This window comes from Schistocerca cancellata, chromosome 7 (assembly GCF_023864275.1).
Source record: "Schistocerca cancellata isolate TAMUIC-IGC-003103 chromosome 7, iqSchCanc2.1, whole genome shotgun sequence".
In the NCBI taxonomy this organism is placed as follows: Eukaryota; Metazoa; Arthropoda; class Insecta; order Orthoptera; family Acrididae; genus Schistocerca; species Schistocerca cancellata.
In genome coordinates this window covers 65,788,830-65,806,091 of record NC_064632.1, presented here as the reverse complement: position 1 = coordinate 65,806,091, position 17,262 = coordinate 65,788,830, and the positions used below count along the sequence as shown (strand labels likewise).

Genomic DNA, 17,262 nt, shown 5'->3' with positions numbered 1-17,262 from the left:
TACTAAAGGTGTGCTTACACAGGCAATGAAAATTACATGCTGCCAGTAACAGATACTGGTAGGGCTGCCTGGCAACATTCCAGCCACAGGTTTTGCAACCTTGCAAGCCAGAAGAATTTTAGCCGCAGTTTCTTAACATTGCTGGCCATTGTTGCCTGACAATGTTTGCAGAAATAGATTTCCAGGCCAGAAGCATTTCCATGAGCCATACTACAGCTGTGAAATGGACAAAAGGTAGCTAGTGGAAGCGGGTGAGGCTCTCTTGCACATGCATTTCTCAGAGAAAAGTAGTACTGAGGGAAAGAGAAATCAAACATCGTGGACGCTTTCCCTTTTTTTTAATTGAAGGACTACTTCTGCAACTCGTGAACTGATGCTGGATACATACCATTTTCAGAGTGCTGGAATATGATTCTGAATATCTTTTAAAAGTAACTCGACTGAGGACTGGTATTTATTTTAATTTATTTATACATGTCCAGAACATAACATTAAATATAATTTATTACACATAGCATATCATACATATATATTACAGAGAATATGTGCATATTTATATTCCATATGCTGCCCAGAATTCCGCTGCACAGACTGCCTTATCATTGGTGATAATCAGATCGTCCATGAACACAGGTTCCGACAGTTTCCTGCAGTTGAGTAGGTGCCGATGGTCTTGGGGTTCACCACACTCACATTGTTCGTCCCCTGAGATGAATCCTCATTTCTTCATGTTCTCCTTGCACCGAGATACTCCAGTTCTCAGTCTATTGAGTACCTTCCATGTTGTGTATGGGAGATGGTGACCTGTAGCAAGTTCTTCCTTGGGGTGTTATATCAGAGATGGCCGAGGGAGTAGCTGTTGGGTCGTTTCCAAGGTTCTTCAGTAATTGCCATGCCTTTCTACTATTTTGTTTGATATCGAGCTGTGTCATAAGATTGCACCATTTTTCTTGCCTTCTAGCTGATATATAGCTAGTATAAGTTCTTCACCAACCTGTATTGTTTCTTCGCTGGTATGATCAGCACTGATATAAAAGACTGTATAACAGTTGCAAAAAGACTGGTGATCACCTTTCATTTTCTGGCTGTTTGTGATTCAGATAGCAGTGTAGCTTCTCAAAGTGCAGTTCTCGTCAATGCACCTCTCATACCAGGTATTTGCAACACTTTGTTGGAACAACTTAAGAAATTCATAAAAGTTATTTGAAATACCGATCATGTGTTTGTTAACAGTAATGGGAATTCCTGGATGGAAAAATACTCAAAATAAGGGAAAAGCAACCATTCGTCTATAATATACAGATGTGTGGTCCATGAAACATGTAACAGAACACAGTATTCAACGTACTTTCAAGCTCTTGCCCTTTCTCTCATAAAAGTACACACATTCATACACACAACACCAGAGACAACAAAATGCACACTTCCACAATTGCGCAAGAGTCTCATATCTTTTAAACTGAAGAATACGTTTGATACAATGTCGAGGTAGATATGACACAACAATACAAATCACTGATATTGCCATGTATTGTGTCGATGTTGGGGGCAACATTATTGCTGCCGCATTTTTCTGTAAAACATGGTCTATGTAAACACAACTTAAAGAATCTATCTTTTTCAGGTAATACTTGCCACCATTTCATGTGTCTGCTGCGCTCTCAGGAACAAGTGTTGGGCACTCCTGTTTTAGCTGCATCACCTACTGCGCTAAAGGGCACACCTGGACTTATGTGGAAGGGACCGTTGAAGTTAAATGGCCTCTACACTGATTTTAAGGCTACTCTTGAGGTCTACAGCCTTGAAACACAAAAGGAGATTTTGCCTCACAATGTCAAGTATCAAATTACTGATGGGAGTAGTGGGAAGAAGGTAATAGCTTTGATTTATGCAGAACTAATAATTTGTGTGATTGTGTTTGCTCTCTGTCATATTACATGATTTCCCTAAATCATGTAAAACATATTACAGGATTGTTCCTATGAAAAGGATGCAGCCATTTTTGTTCTCCAACCCAAATATTTGCTCCATCCTTAATGACCTCATTGATAGAGCAGTGAAATCCAATCTTCCTTCTTTCATTGCTTATTTTTGCTGTTTTCCACTAGCTTTTGAGTGTATCACAACAATTCATGTTTTCTTATTACAGGCACAATAGATGCTGATTGCTTTAAAGGAGTTTGGATATCTGCTGATAAAGATAAACTGAAGACATTACTTTTGCATTTATAATTGTACCATTATTACACACTCCAGTCATATCAGTGAGACCACCTTCTACGTTTCAATGGTGCAATAACCACTCACAAACACCAGGGGACAGCATTAGCAGTGGAGGGTATATAAAGTGTTTCAAGGGATGCAGGAAAAGGTACATTTGTTGTCATAATGTAGAAATGGAGCAATGTATTTGATCATTGGCTTTTGGGCCAAGGGTGGATGCATTTCCAAAACAGTTATTTGTAAACTGTTTGCCTGCTCCCGTGTTAAAGTACACTGTATATGACAGAATAGCACTATCCAAAACTGGCACCAAAGCAGGTGTGGTGCACCACGGGCCGTAGGTGAAAAGGGGAAAAACGGCTGTGGTGATGTGTACGGGTGAATAGATGTGCAACTGTTGAGCTACTGGCCACTCAGAAGAATCAAGGAGTTACCAAGAGTGTCTCCTCAATGACTGTTCAGCAAATTTTGATGCCTATGGCCTCTGAAGCTGGTACCTGCTTCACACACTGATGCTGACTGCTGTTCATCAGTGATGAAGGCCAGAATTTACATGCCCATATGCAACTGGGCATGTATTGAGTGGCAGTGGGGGGGATTTTCAGATGACAGATGGTCCCAGAGGAAGGAGCATTATGGTATGTTTCCTTGGCATCCCTTGGGTGATCTCGTCTTTCTGGAAGGCACAGTGGATCAACACACGTATGCATGTATCTCTGGAGACCATGTCTGCCCCCAAATGCAGTTTTTTTTTCCTCGGCACAATTGCATCTACCAGCAGGACGTTGCAACGTGTTACACAGCTCGCAGTGTACGTACGTGGAGCATCAGGATGAGGTTACTGTACTCCCATGTACACCAGACTCTCTTGATTTAAATGAAATCAAGACTCTGTGGGACCACCTACATCTGACTGTTCATGCCATGAACTCTCAACTGCGAAACCTATCGCAGCTGGCCACAGCACTGGAGTCGGCATGGGTCCACATCCGTGTCTGTACCTTCCAAAACCGTATTGACATTCTTCTTTCACATTTATGGTGCAAAAGATGTTTATTCAGGCTCTTGCCAGTTGGTCACATTAATGTGACTGGCCATTGTATTTTACTATTCCAGCAAACTAAGTGAAGTTTTGTAGAAGCCTCATCCACATTGTTTTGTTCATCTAAAGTTCTTCATATGCAAAGGCTTTCAAATGACACAAGCACTATCACCAGCATTGTTCGTACAGTATATTGTGGCAGTTGTAGGTGGGGGTGTTTTGATCTGTCGTTGTTAAAGTTACCAGTAGAGGTCAGGGCTGTGCCCCCGGTTTTACAGCGCTGCCAGCCATTGCCGAATGCCTCCTATATCCTCCGTTATGCTTTGTGTTGTGCATTACTTGTTGCTTGTTTCATATTTTGAAATCAGTGAAGACGCTGCTCCAGGTCCATCACGGGAGTCAAGTATGACTCCTGCATCCTCTAAAAGGAAAGGGAGATTTGTAGTATGAAGTGGTGCTTGTAAAATAATGCGTAATGTGCTGGAATGCTGCGAGGCAAAAAAGAAGGATAAAAGCTGCTACACCCCATCACTCAGGCCTGTAAGAGAGCTGCCACTTACACCTGTAATAGTATATGAACCCTAGATAGGATTAGAACGTTTGCAAGCTCTCATCCAAGCGAATAGCCTGATACTCAGTCCTGATTTGTACTGTACAAGTGTAAATCTGTTTGTATACAACAATGCTTCCAATGTGGCATCTGCTTGGTTTTAATTATTTCATTTTGTTTCACTTAGGAAAAGACATAGTAATATTAAAGAGGAAGTTGATTACTTCAGTAAATTAGTTATAAGGAATACCATAGCGGAGTTCTACACACAACAGAAAGTAGTTCCTTGCATGGCAAAAGTTCTTCCACCACAGTGCGAGAAGATAAATTGGAGATGGGGTAGTACCTTGTTTAAAACTTCACTTAAGTTGATGGGATTTGTGTGGAAATCTGTAATTCGCAAATGAAATCTCTTGCTAGAACATGGTGACATTGTTCTTTGGCAGTCTCGTTTCCTTGCACACACGAAGAGCATTAGGGAAGCTCAACAAAATATTTATCACCCTGATGAGTCATGGATTGAAAGCAATCTGACATGCAGCAAATGCTGGCAGAAGCTACAAGATGGATTGGGTGTTATGGCTTGGGAAAGTGCTTCCAGAAGGCTCGAGAAACAGGTTTGTGAAGCAAGCAGAACTAAAGTTCTGGACAAAATCGTTGCAAGGAGATTATCGTGTCTAAACGAACTCGGAATGTATGGAAGTGGTTTTCGGAGATGGTGCTCCCAAATCTTCTGCCAAATTCTGTCATTGTTGTGGACAATTTGTCGTATCACTGTAGGCAGGTGAGCGAAACACCATCATTGTACTATCCAAACGTGGTGGTGATAGATGGCTACAAAAAAGTAATGTTAAATGCAATGACAGCATGACAAAGGCTGAACTGTAGCCTCTTGTGCAGACAATAAACTAAGTGAAAAAGAGCTATGTAGTAGATGAACTGGCTAAGAGTGCAGGCCACGCCATTGTTCGCCTGCCACCATACGATTGCAACCTGAACACAATTGAACTTGCATGGGCAAAAATTAAACTGTACGTGATGGAGCACAACGTCTCCGGTGATAAGTGAGCAGCCAACCACAAGAAGCTGAGAAACAATGCCATCAGTTCTGTCACTCCAAATGACTGGGAAGGGTACTGCAAAAAGGTGCACAAAGTGGAATATGATTACAGGAGGTGCGATGGTGTTATGGAAGTCGGAACTGACGACATTATAATACGTGCTAACAACTCTAGTGAGGACTGGTCTAATACAGACACAATGGAACATGAGAGCTCATCCTGCGTGGATGTAGCTGATAATGAGTCTTTATATAACTGTCATGGCTGAGAGTGACTGTGAAAGTGACTAAAATAAATCATTAAAACATGTTTTATATATTTAATTACATCGGTTTTCTTTCAGAAATAGTGTTTATCTGTAATTTCGTGTCATCTCTGATAACTGGTATGTGCTTTGTAGCAATAGATGTTTTCACCAGTTTCAGCGCCATGCTTCAGATGAAACATAGGTGTAGGCTGGCATTCCTGTGAGAGGGAGGTGGGGCCTGTACCTCCCACACCTCTCTTCTCCCCTTACCGGCCGTAGACCTTGTTTGTTTACACTCGTGGCCAACTGCCACAATATAATGTCAGAGTAATTATACCACTGTAATCAGGCTCTGATCACCAATGACACTTCAATCCTTCGCACAGCATGGCAAGGAGTATTGGTTTTGATTGAGAATAGACTAGACGTCGCAGGGAGAGACCTTGTAAAGCAGTCTTAGAAAATTGATGTGATATTTAGCACTTCAGACAGGGTATCAGCAGCACCTGCTGATAGAACCGTGCACAACACTCAGACTGTACAAGGTAATGGGTGTGCATCAACTGACAGATTCAGATACGATCAGTTGCCAGTTAATAGTGTCTGTATTATGCACTGTAATAACAGTAAACAAAACCTGTTAACATAATGTGCCCACACTGAAAGTCTTCCCCTAATGTGAGGACAGATCTTTTTGCTTCTATTTCTATGTTAAGTACCTTGTCAATTCTTCTTAAGCATTGTCAGGTGTTAAGTTCCACAGCTATGAGTGTCTGCAGAAGGTGAATATCAATATTCTGCAGATTCTGTAAGTATCCAGTTGGGTGGGAGGAAAAAATGTAGTCAAGAAAAACTTTAAATCTGAGCAGTTCTCTGTTCACCGGCGGGAAAATGCTGCTGCTTCTCAACAGAAACAATCCTTTGTTGAAAGCTTAAATAGAGCCAAAAGAAGAAAATAAGCAAAGACCATTTTGGATAAGGAGCTGTTTTTGCAAAAGCAAACATTCCAGTCAAAATGCTGCATGACATACTTTTAAATGCATATGTCTAATTTTTTACAAAAACATTTGCAAATTTTGCCAAAAGTAAATACCACATTTTCAGATCCCTAACAGTAACACCAACGATGGGCAAAATTAAAGTTAATTAATAGAGATTTTTAAAACATACAGTACACTGAATTTGTAGAGGAACATACAGCAAACTACTGCTCTCAGCTCTGTTTTCGTACTTACGAAAATGTGAAATCTACATTCTGTATTTTTTAATCAGGCAATAAAACTGAATATTCCTGTTGTATGATTTGTGTACACATTTAAAAGGTGAATGTAAACCTCTTTTATTTCACTGAATTGATAATCTGTCTTCTGGGCATTTAATGAAACTGTTTGCCATTTCTTTATCAAGAGGAACTTTTATTGTCAATCAAATTGTTTTATACAGCTTAAAACAATTATAAATGTTGAAGCATGAATTTGATTATATTGTCTGTAAATGTTAGTATCTGAGTGGGCAGCACCATCAATTACTGTAAGAAAAAACTGATACTTCCTTCACGTACACTATACTGGCAAAGGGAGAAAATTATTATCATTATTATTATTATTATTGTTGTTGTTGTTGTTGTTGTTGTTGTTGTTTTACTTTTTTACCATATTTTGTCAGAATTATAACATGCCTGTAATTTTTCCTTTTGTGAACAGGAAGGCAATAAACTAAGACTAACGCCAAAGAAAGTGAAACAGGAGTCGCGTTTGATCATGCCAACGGTCCAGTCCCCTGCGGGTCCTTCTGCAGTTCGAACTTCAAGCTTTCAACTTGCTGGCTATGTTGTGTTCTCTCTGAAAGAAGTGCATCGCACCCAGTTCACACTCAACAAGGTATTCTTGAAGCGTTGTTTGTATTCTGTGTTGCTTTTACTGTAATAAGTACTAAAGATTTGTAGCAAATAGTGCTTTAAAATATATACTCAAGATGACCTCTGACTCATTAAGTAAAACATCTTTTGTACATCTAAATCAGAATTCCTGCAATTAACACATAGTAAGAAGTTTAAACTGATTTTATGTTTAAGACAACCAATAATTGTTGGAGCTATGGTAATTATGGACTTGGAAGTAATGCTTGCCACATTCATGTCATTAGATTAGATGTAGTAACCACAGGCCCTATGCATGCTTCAGTGTCCACTGCACAGAAGAGCAGTGGAATGTTGTGTGTCACAGGTAGTGGGGATCTTTGCTTGATTGGCCAGATCCTTGAGAATGGCGCAACCTTCTATTAATAAATAAAATAAAAACTCAAAGGTATACCACATGCTCATTGGGTGCGTGGCTGTTGACGGGGAACACTCATTAACGAGCAACCTTTAGGGAACCTGCAATGCCGTAGTTGTATAGGACTTCCTCTGGCAAACAAGGCTCCATTTGCTCACTGAATGTCCATGAAGTTTACTACATTCAGTAAAATCTCACCCGGCATAGTGTAATCCTAATACCCAGCCCTTTAAGAGAAGTCAGGTTCAGCCCTCCTGAAAATGCACAATCTAAGACGTGAGTAAATGATGGGAACACAAGAGTGGTCAACAGCCTGAATGTGTGTGTAATTGAAAAGAGAGAGGGGTGTACATGGAGAAGTTGTTGCCTTTTTATATTCAGAAGGCTTTTTGTGGTGTAGCAGGAACCGTGAATTCAGTGAAATGGCTCTACAATTAGATGGTGCTTGCTGAAACTGCTATGTCATATGAAGTAACGCTGCTGCAGAATATGAAATGACTTGGGGGATTTTCAGTTGTTACGTAACTACACAACACCCTGAATGTTAGCAAAGGTGTTGTTGTGTGTAAGGATATAGTCCTAAACAAAATCCTAGACGCAAGTGAATTGATGAGTGGGGAACTGCAAAAGACAGTTGTACTTACTTTTACATCTAATATGCTTATTCTCCTTCAATGCATTACAGTGTGGTTTACCTGTTCAAGTCCAGCCCTATGTACTGTACCTTTTAAGGTGCTTAAAATGTTGGCATTTTGACACACTACACTGGCATGTAAGGATCAGCCAACTTGTCAAGAAACAATCCATGAAGCAGAAGAGTGTGTTTTAACTGTGGTGAGAGGTATTCAGTGATGAGTCAAGATTGAGATTTTTACATGGACGAGATGGTGATTCAGGAAATTAGTGACCAAACAAGTGGCATATAGTGGAGTGAAAAAGATGTAAAAGGTACAACAGCCACATACCTTTATATTACCTGTGACTACAGTAAAAAAAACTGGCTCAAAGACCTAGCATGCCAACACAGACTAAGACAAGCAGTGACAAGAAAGGAGGGGAAAAAACGTGCAAATGCCCTTGTAGAAATGGATCAGTTACAAAGCAGCTTTCCTCCTCTAAACAGCTAACAAAGGCCACATTTGTGTAGTACACAACAAATCACACTTACAGAAAGAACAAATACAAACTTAGTATCGGTGGAGTTGTTAAACCACTACCCTTATCATCGAAAGTTACTTAAGACACAGAAAGTAGAAAACCTAAGCGACAGGATTCCAAAGTCATCCAAACACTCAACTCTGGTTTTATTTGATGAATAAACAGATTCTCTCTGAAATTTGTCCGATGGAACCATCATGTCCTCATCCAGTCCACCATCCAATTTAGATTCACCAACTTAGCAGAAGAATAGGGGAAAGGCCAGACAAACCTCAGCACTGAGACAGTTCCCAAGATGACATATTGCTCTGAAAGAGGTTCAGGACGTGCATGGAGGAATTAAAACTTTTAATTTAGGGAAGACATCTATGTCTGTTTTGCATGAAACCTATTTTAAACCTCTTCTGATGGGTAATGGGGCAGCAGCTGTATATTTATGTGCAATAATGTAATATCTTCTGGATGTATGTATTAGTTTTTACTTATTTGTGACTGGTATCAGTGATACAATCCACTATCTTCAGGCCCCTAGAAACAGCAGACATTCCATTTATCTTACTATGAAAATGACACTTTGCACACCACAGCATTTGATAGTTTTAAGTGATCAACCGAAGAGGAATACAGTTCTCCTAAGTTATTAATGCCTAATAGGTTTTAGACCCCTGTAGAATCACTCCATTTACCTACCAGTATAGGCTGTTTGTTTTTCCAATAATTATTGCAAATTTATTACAGTGAAGACACCATCTATAGTTTGATGTCTTTGCAGTTCTAATGCTATGCTTGTTACATACACAAATGGAATGGAAATTAGTCCAGTCCAATACAGTTAATATATCATCATTTTATCATCATGTATTTTGTATAGTAAGATAAATAATATTTTTGGTGCACCCAAGTGCCTGAATATGGTGAATTATATCACTGAAACTGGACGCAAATAAATAAAGACTAACGTACAGCTGGAGGTGTTATTATTACATGCTACAAAAGTAAGGGAGGCCATCAGAAGGGTTTCTGGTAAAAGCAGTCTGCCATCTATAGCAGCAGTGCTGAGACAGAAGTGTCTCCAGACAGCTCCTGGATACATCATCCAGACAAAGGCTGAGCTCATTACAATGTCTCTCTGCACCTTGTTGCCATCAACTCTAATACATCATGCTACTCGACTTACTAACAGAATCAAAGTATGTTCTCTTATAATTTTTAATCAGATATGGCTGACATGGCAGTTTCTTAGCTCATGGATGTGGCAATGATGGTATCTCTCCGCAAATCAGAGGAGGACTGAACATATTCAGTCATTACCAGAAGAGTTGCTGTAATGAGCTGTGTAGGAAAGAACCTGAGCAAATTGTCAGTTTGCATCTGGTCTGGGCGTTAGAGACCAGGCAACTCAGCTGCTTTTAGGGTGGATTTAGGTGGTGTCGATCCCCTATAGATGACATGACTCTACAGGAAGCAAGTATGAAGCAGACTGCTTTATATAATAATTTTATTGAAATATTTGCTGACGTAGACAAGGCATGTGACTCTACTTGGAGGTACAATGTATTGGACAGTTCCATGAATGTTGTAACCTGTATTCCTTTCTATCAAAGTGCATTTTTAAAGTACTGAATTGGCAAAGTTCTGTTAGTTTTGGGCAGGAGAATAGTGTCCATCAAGGAAATGTTTTAATTGTTACTCACTTTTGGTTATCACAAACAGTATAACATCCACAGTAAGGAATCCTTATTTGTGGATGGTTTTGCAGTTTGACATGTCAGAGACATGGGGTTTAAATGTGGAAAGTATTCCAAAACCAAGATTCTCTCATTGAGCAATGGAGATAGTCTGATGGGAATTACAGAATAACAAATGGATCATGGGAAAATTGGAGTAGATGATGTAAATTGGGTTGTAATTAAAATGAAATTACATTGGGTGAGACATTTAGCCGGACACGTGGCAGGAAGATGGATCAAGAAAGGTATCTTGTGGATTAAATATGGTAAGAAAGTGATGTAATTGAAATTGAGCAGATGAAGACTGTAAGGCATGGAAAAATCTAGGGAAGGCTTCTGTCCAGCAATGCCTTTATCAGTCTTTGGTCACCTGTGTGTTTTTGCACAACAGGGAGAGTGATACACAAGTACCTATATCGCTCTATCACAGTTTCCAAGATAACTTTAAGGGGCAAGAGATGCTCTTGGGGGCCCATTTGTGGAACTGTCTGCTGGGATCTTAAAATAGACCACCATCTCAGCTTGATGCGTGAGGACACTGCCATAAGCGGGATTGTGCCATACACCGATGATCTTCTAGTAGTGGTCTCTGCGAACTTAAGAGCTGCTCTAGAGAATAAAGCGTCTGGTGTGCTGGAGCAGGTGGGGAAGTGGTGTGAAAGTAACAGACAATGTACGTGCACAAAACCATCTACATTCTGCTTGAAGGTAGATTATCAACAAACAGAAATCAAACGTTTGAGTCAGGGAATACCTCCATAGCTAGAAAAGACCTACATATACTGTGTAGTATGTGTAAGGCTTAGTTACAGTCACATAATAGGAGTGCATAATACTTCCAAAATAATGCTCATAATAATAAGTATAGAAACTAGTAATTTCATTCTACCACCATCCACCATGAAGACATACTACAGTGCCATACAGTGGTGGTGAGTTCTGGAGCCAGCACTTGAGTGAGTGCACCGACCCTGCCTTGAGTGACATAGAATATTTGTGCATGGCAGGCGGGAGGGTGTTCGGAACTGTTCAGTGGATACCGTATTTACTCGAATCCAAGCCGCACTTTTTTTCCGGTTTTTGTAATCCAAAAAACCGCCTGCGGCTTAGAATCGAGTGCAAAGTGAGTGGAAGTTCTGAAAAATGTTGATAAGTGCCGCCATAACTGATTTCCGTCGTCGAATATATGTAGCGCTGCATAGGCATGCTTTGCCGGCACAAATATAAATACTAGCGCCAAAACCTCCGCGTCAGTAAATAAATTAAAAAAAAAAAGGTGGAAGACGAGCCTTCTTCTCCGCCCCAAGTTTCGATCACTGCATTTTATACATTATCCACAAAATAAATACAAATTCCGTATTGTTCATCTCCGAATGTAGCAGCATTTCAATGTTGAATGTACTACGAAAATCCGACTGGCAAGACTGTGATGATTTGTCAATATGGTCAACCCTACGTTCTGAATTTTTTCCTACCTGTGAGAAGAGATGGTTGCTAATAGGAACTTTTATGAATTGTGAATCACATACAGTATTCTCTTCGCCATAAGAATAATACGAATATAAATATTTTGCCGTGTATTCTTTCGTGTTTGCTGCTATCTCATTTAAATCCTGTCTGCCTAATAAACTACGAAACTAGGGTGAGACAACAGCAAACGCGGAAGAATATACATATCATGTCATGTTTATATTCGTATTATTCTTATGCCTAATAGTGATACAGTCAGAAATGAAGCACGGCAATTGACTCGATTTTTAAATCTAAGATGACTAATTTCTGTGCAGAATGTAATGTACTAAAGAGGCATCTGCAAAGATTTTCAAACGGAGGAAAATTTTCGCTAAACTCTCGTTCAGAACGCCTTCTATCAAAAGCAGTCTATTATTTGGTTGTTGATCATTATCAAAGAAAGCAGCAGTGTAAGTAACAACAAATAGCAGTCTCTTGCCATTGTGTCGCTAATGAGACAATTCCTCTCTTTTTTTTATTGTAAGCGGTGTTAGCGCACACAAAAGCAAGCCATGCCGCGAGCGGCGACAGACCGTAAACACACATTATCAGAATGCGACAAACAACTCATGACACAGTACAGTAATGCATTTTCAGCTTAGAGTGACGTAAACACCTATAACAAAGAGAACGGCACTTACCAGATGAAAGCAAAATAAGCAATCAATTCAAACCAGACAAAGCACGTGAAAAAGGAAACGTACCCGTATAAATACGGACGGAGCGCGTGATGCATAGCAATGGCTACCTAGTAAAGCTTAACTGCTAAGCTTAAGACTCGAACCTACTGTAGCTGTATCGTCATTCATTCGACCTAAATTGTGTCACATATTACAATGGACCAACTTTGTTTCGATTTGGAGGTGGGGCCTAAGACTTTTCTCTCCCCTTGAATTTCGAGTCTAAAATTTCAGGTGCGGTTTAGATTCGGGGAAAATTTTTTTTCTTGATTTCGAGTCTCATTTTTCAGGTGCGGCTTGGATTTGAGTGCGGCTTCGATTCGAGTAAATACGGTATACTCAGTAGATGTCACAGTTATGTGCAGTGCTCCTTCATAGTGGCTAAAAAAAAAAAAAAAAAAATCAAAAATCCTGTACAATACTGGAGCTAGGCTTACCAGTGAAGTTGTGTTAAAAACCTGCCGAAGGATAGTTACTTGGCAGTCATTGCTACAATACTGAGAAGACAACGCTTGACGCTCCTCTCGAACAGTCAGGGCAGGTTGAAAATGCGCCATGTAATTTCGATTTGGGACATGGTGTATCTTCTGGCAGGTCACATTTCTTATACCATTCATCTTGAATGACTCAAGCTCAGTGAGAGAAGAGATGGAGGAACTTCAGAAATCATTGTTTTCCACAGTGCATCATTGACACCTTTAGACAGAATATTCTATTAACATCAGCTCTGTACACATTCATAAAAGACCTAAAAAGGGCATATAATTAGCAATTTTAAGAATAAAATCACAGACACTTCGTAGAATATAAGGAAAGGTGTCACCGTGGACTTCCCAGGATGCTGGTCGTGCAAAACAGGGTGTAAAAACTCACAGTGAATATGAGTGAAGTGATCATTGACAGTACTATGCATGTGGAGCTCATACCTTATTTTTCAGATGTCCACATCATTGGGCAACACTTGCACCTAAACACCACTGTTAGTATATCTGGTGCACGTCACAGGTTAGGTAATTATAGATTTCTGTTATAATTTATTACAGCATGTATAAGACACTTACTGTGCAAAATTCAGTTGCAATTTTACAAAGCAACATAATGTTCCATAGTGAGTACTAACAACAGCCATGAAAATGGAACAAAGGCTCTAGATCTTCAGAGCATTGGCCACACTTGCAAGATGGCATAGAAATGGTAACATTTATACAATACAATCAAACAACTGTTTAGACTGACAACATCAAGCAATGGAAAGTACAGGTTGGAATATCAACAATATTGTGAAAAGAATAGGTTGCTACTCACAGTAAAGACGACAATAAATTAAGTTGTAGACAGGGTGTCACCCAAGAGCTTTCAGCCAAAGCCTTCTTCAGAAAAGAAAATGCGCACACATTCACACAAGCAAGCACACATCATGCACATATGACCACTGTCTCCGTCTGCTGTGGTTAGAGCATAACTGTTGTGTTGTACGAAAGCAGGGTATGGGTGGAGGGAAGAGAAGGGTGCTGTATGGCGGGGCGTGAAGAAACTAGATGACGGCAGGACAAGGCTGCCAGATGCAGTGTTCGGAGGCTGTTGTGGGGGGGCTGTTGAGAATGGAGGGGGGGGGGGGGAGGCAAGAGAGGAGAGGAGCAGGGAAGGGGAAAAGACTGGTGGCTGCATTGACAAAGAGCAGTGCACAGTGAGGATGAGGGGATGTGAAGTGTAGACTGACATATATTCTAACGTCACAACCCCAGCTGCTGGGATGGGGCTTACATATCTCTCTCCTCTCATGCTATCTTCTAAGTGTCCTGAATTTATCTTTAGTTGACAGTTCTTCAGAACTGTATTAGTGTAAATCAGGGGCGGGCGGGAATCCTGCATGTGTGCGGTGCACTTGCACGCGTGCAGTTAACAGGTGTTCTGCGTGCACACAGGGGCAAGCTGGCCACCCGCTTACCTCCCCTCCCCACCATACCTTCTGTCCACTCCTTCCTCTGTAATGCGTTTTGTTTTTCTAGCTTGCTTTATTGAATGATGGAATAAGGTTAGCAGGAGTGCCTGAAATAAATCATGGTTTGAAAGAGTAGCTATTAACTACGATATGTTTCATTTAATTTTCACAGGTGGAGTTTACAATACGTTTAATATCTGGAACAAAATTTCTGCATACAGACAAACGCAAACAGTTACGTAAATTTTCATCACTTATGTTTGCTCTTAACCGAGGCTTATTAATTCAGCAAATGGTTTTCCAGCTCTCACTATATTAAGCGCAATTTTATAGCTTGCACGTACCGCTGGGCTATTATTGTCGTCGTCCTGAAAAATTGAAAACAGTGCTCCATAAAATGTTAAATCAGTTAGATGAGAGACATGACGAGAGAAAGTCGCAGATCTCTCGTGACAACGGCAACTAGGACAGATGCATCTAATATCGTCAGGTCGCTCTTCTTAAGCTCAGTCAATTTCCCCATCCGCTCAGAATCCGACAATAAATTGTACTGGTCCTTGTGAAATTTATTATAATGGCCTCCAATACTAAACTTCCGCCCTCCAATACTAAACTTCCGCTGACCAGCGAGAATACTGCCACATATTAAACATTTCGAATTTTCACGTCTTTGCACAAAGAAAAAATGATTCTCCCATTACTTTTTAAAAGATAGCAAATCCCCACGTCTCCGTTTCCTTGATTCACTCTGCTTTTTCTGGTTCTTGAAATACAACGTTCACTACGTAGTGGTCGCTTCGCATTTACGTCCGCGGCTTAGCCTTGTACTACACTGCCGGCTGTCGCCACTGCCCCATTCGACGATTGCACGCGAGCAGCACACGTGCAACGCTGTGCGCTCACGAGCCGCGTGCAACGTTTGCCCGCCCCTGGTCTAAATGCTTAGTTGTGACACTGTGGCTAGTTTGTTACTTCCTGCTTTCCATTTAAAAAATCTAGCACGTTTAAGGTGGGAAGACCAGGGTAGAATTTTTAGCTTAATTTTTTTATTGGCTTAGAGAGTCTATTTTCTAGATTTATTCAAATAAAGTGTCTTATAAATGTTAAAATATGTTAAAACTAGAATGTACTGCGTGAGGATCTGATGGATCAGAGCACTCGAATGCAACCGAGGTAATACTGTAATAGTTACCAATGTAATAGGGGCCCTGTTAGTTTCATATACTATCACAGAGGACATTAGTATTGATTGAAATACTATTCTCAACAAGATTTCCCTCTGTAACACGATTCATCTATGGCAAACATCTGAAAGCACATGCTTGTCTCTCTCCCTCCCTCTTTTTTTTTTTTAAAAAATAACAACTGTTTGTCGAAAAAATTGACTTTGAAGAGCGCTGCTATTAAAAAAAAATAATAATAAAATAAAATAAAACCATATGTATTACATTAGACAATATTGTCAGTTTCAAAGCAGTTTTTGAAATTTTGTTCTAGGTTCAAAATAGTGGCGTTCAGAGCTCCCAACAAATGCCCTCGCACTCTGCGAAGGTCTTTCATTGATGTCATGTAGTGTCCTCTGGGTTAAAGTTTTTTTATTTAAAAAATACAGAATACAATCTTAAGAGTGTACTATAAAGGTCTAAAGTCTCTGAATGTTGGTTCCAGAATCAAGCGTCAGCCTGGTCTAGCCCCTTAAAACAATGAGAATATTCAGCACTGTGATTGTTCATAGAGACAGGAAAAAATCAGTTTTATTTTTTTACTGATTTTGGTGTTACTCTAATGGCTTAGTTTTCAATGATGAACTTTATTTTTGTTGTATTCCATTGATTTGGGGTGCAGTCTTTCGTTGAAAATATACTTATCAATTACATTTTATTTCTTGACATCACACAACTTACTTCATTCCATTATTAGGGAAAAAATGCTGCAGACCTTCTAAATTACCCAATTAAAGTGTGGATGGATATGTGTGTGTCTGTATCCAAACAATGTTGAAAGTTTTTTTTAAAAATCACATAGCATCATATTTCTTTTTGGAGACAATATGCAATCAACATTCTTATATAGTGTGAAACGTGCCACTTGGAGTCCATACTTTAACACAGAAGCAAAACTGCTTTCAGTACAACAGCAGATACTTTTTACTTGCATCAAAATTTAATATTCCATTAATTGCAGAAGGGATTTGCATCCCTTCAGAATATCTACACAGCAGATACTTGTCATTCCAGATATACATAACTGGCTCATTGCAATGGATGCTGATTTGCATATACCTGTGGCCATAATAGTTGGCAGCCATACTTCACTGTTATCTTCACCTCTGTCCAAAGTATTCTTCATAATGGTTTGAAACATTCGCTAGTTTCATCATTAAAAATTCCTTTTCCCGCAACAATGAATATATCTTGAAGCTGTTTTAACTTGGAATAGGATAAAGTTAACAGATTTATCATATCTCCTGGCTTTTTTGTACCAGAAACAATGTAGTACGGAAAGATCTTTAATGCTGCTCATTAATTAAACTACATATAATTAAATAAATAAAAGACGTAAAATGATATATGGCACTTCAGCTTCACAAGTATGTAAATCAACATGGAACCTGCTTGGTTTGCTTCCATCAGCCAACCAGAACACAGGGAACATGATGTCCACGGAAATGCGTATCTGGCAGTAGAACAGATCACTGGCAACCTTTTATCATAAAATTTATTCAATTATTTCCACTGTTTTGAAAAATGAAATCTGATGACAATTTGATCTGTAACACAGCCCAAGTGACCTGATAGAAGCAAAACAAGGAGATGCTATATTGATTTAAATGTTTGCCAA

The 17,262-nt window shown here is 39.7% G+C and overlaps 1 protein-coding gene across 5 annotated transcripts in view; it reads left to right on the top strand.

Moving 5' to 3' along the window:
* LOC126092382 (anillin-like) overlaps positions 1–17,262 on the top strand; it is a 137,312-nt gene that overhangs the window by 102,763 nt on the left and 17,287 nt on the right. For all 5 annotated transcript variants that reach the window (XM_049907942.1, XM_049907941.1, XM_049907943.1 and 2 more), the window contains 2 exons: positions 1,625–1,872; positions 6,827–7,003. In XM_049907942.1, the coding sequence (XP_049763899.1) occupies positions 1,625–1,872; positions 6,827–7,003 (425 nt within the window). The remainder of the gene's footprint in view (positions 1–1,624; positions 1,873–6,826; positions 7,004–17,262) is intronic.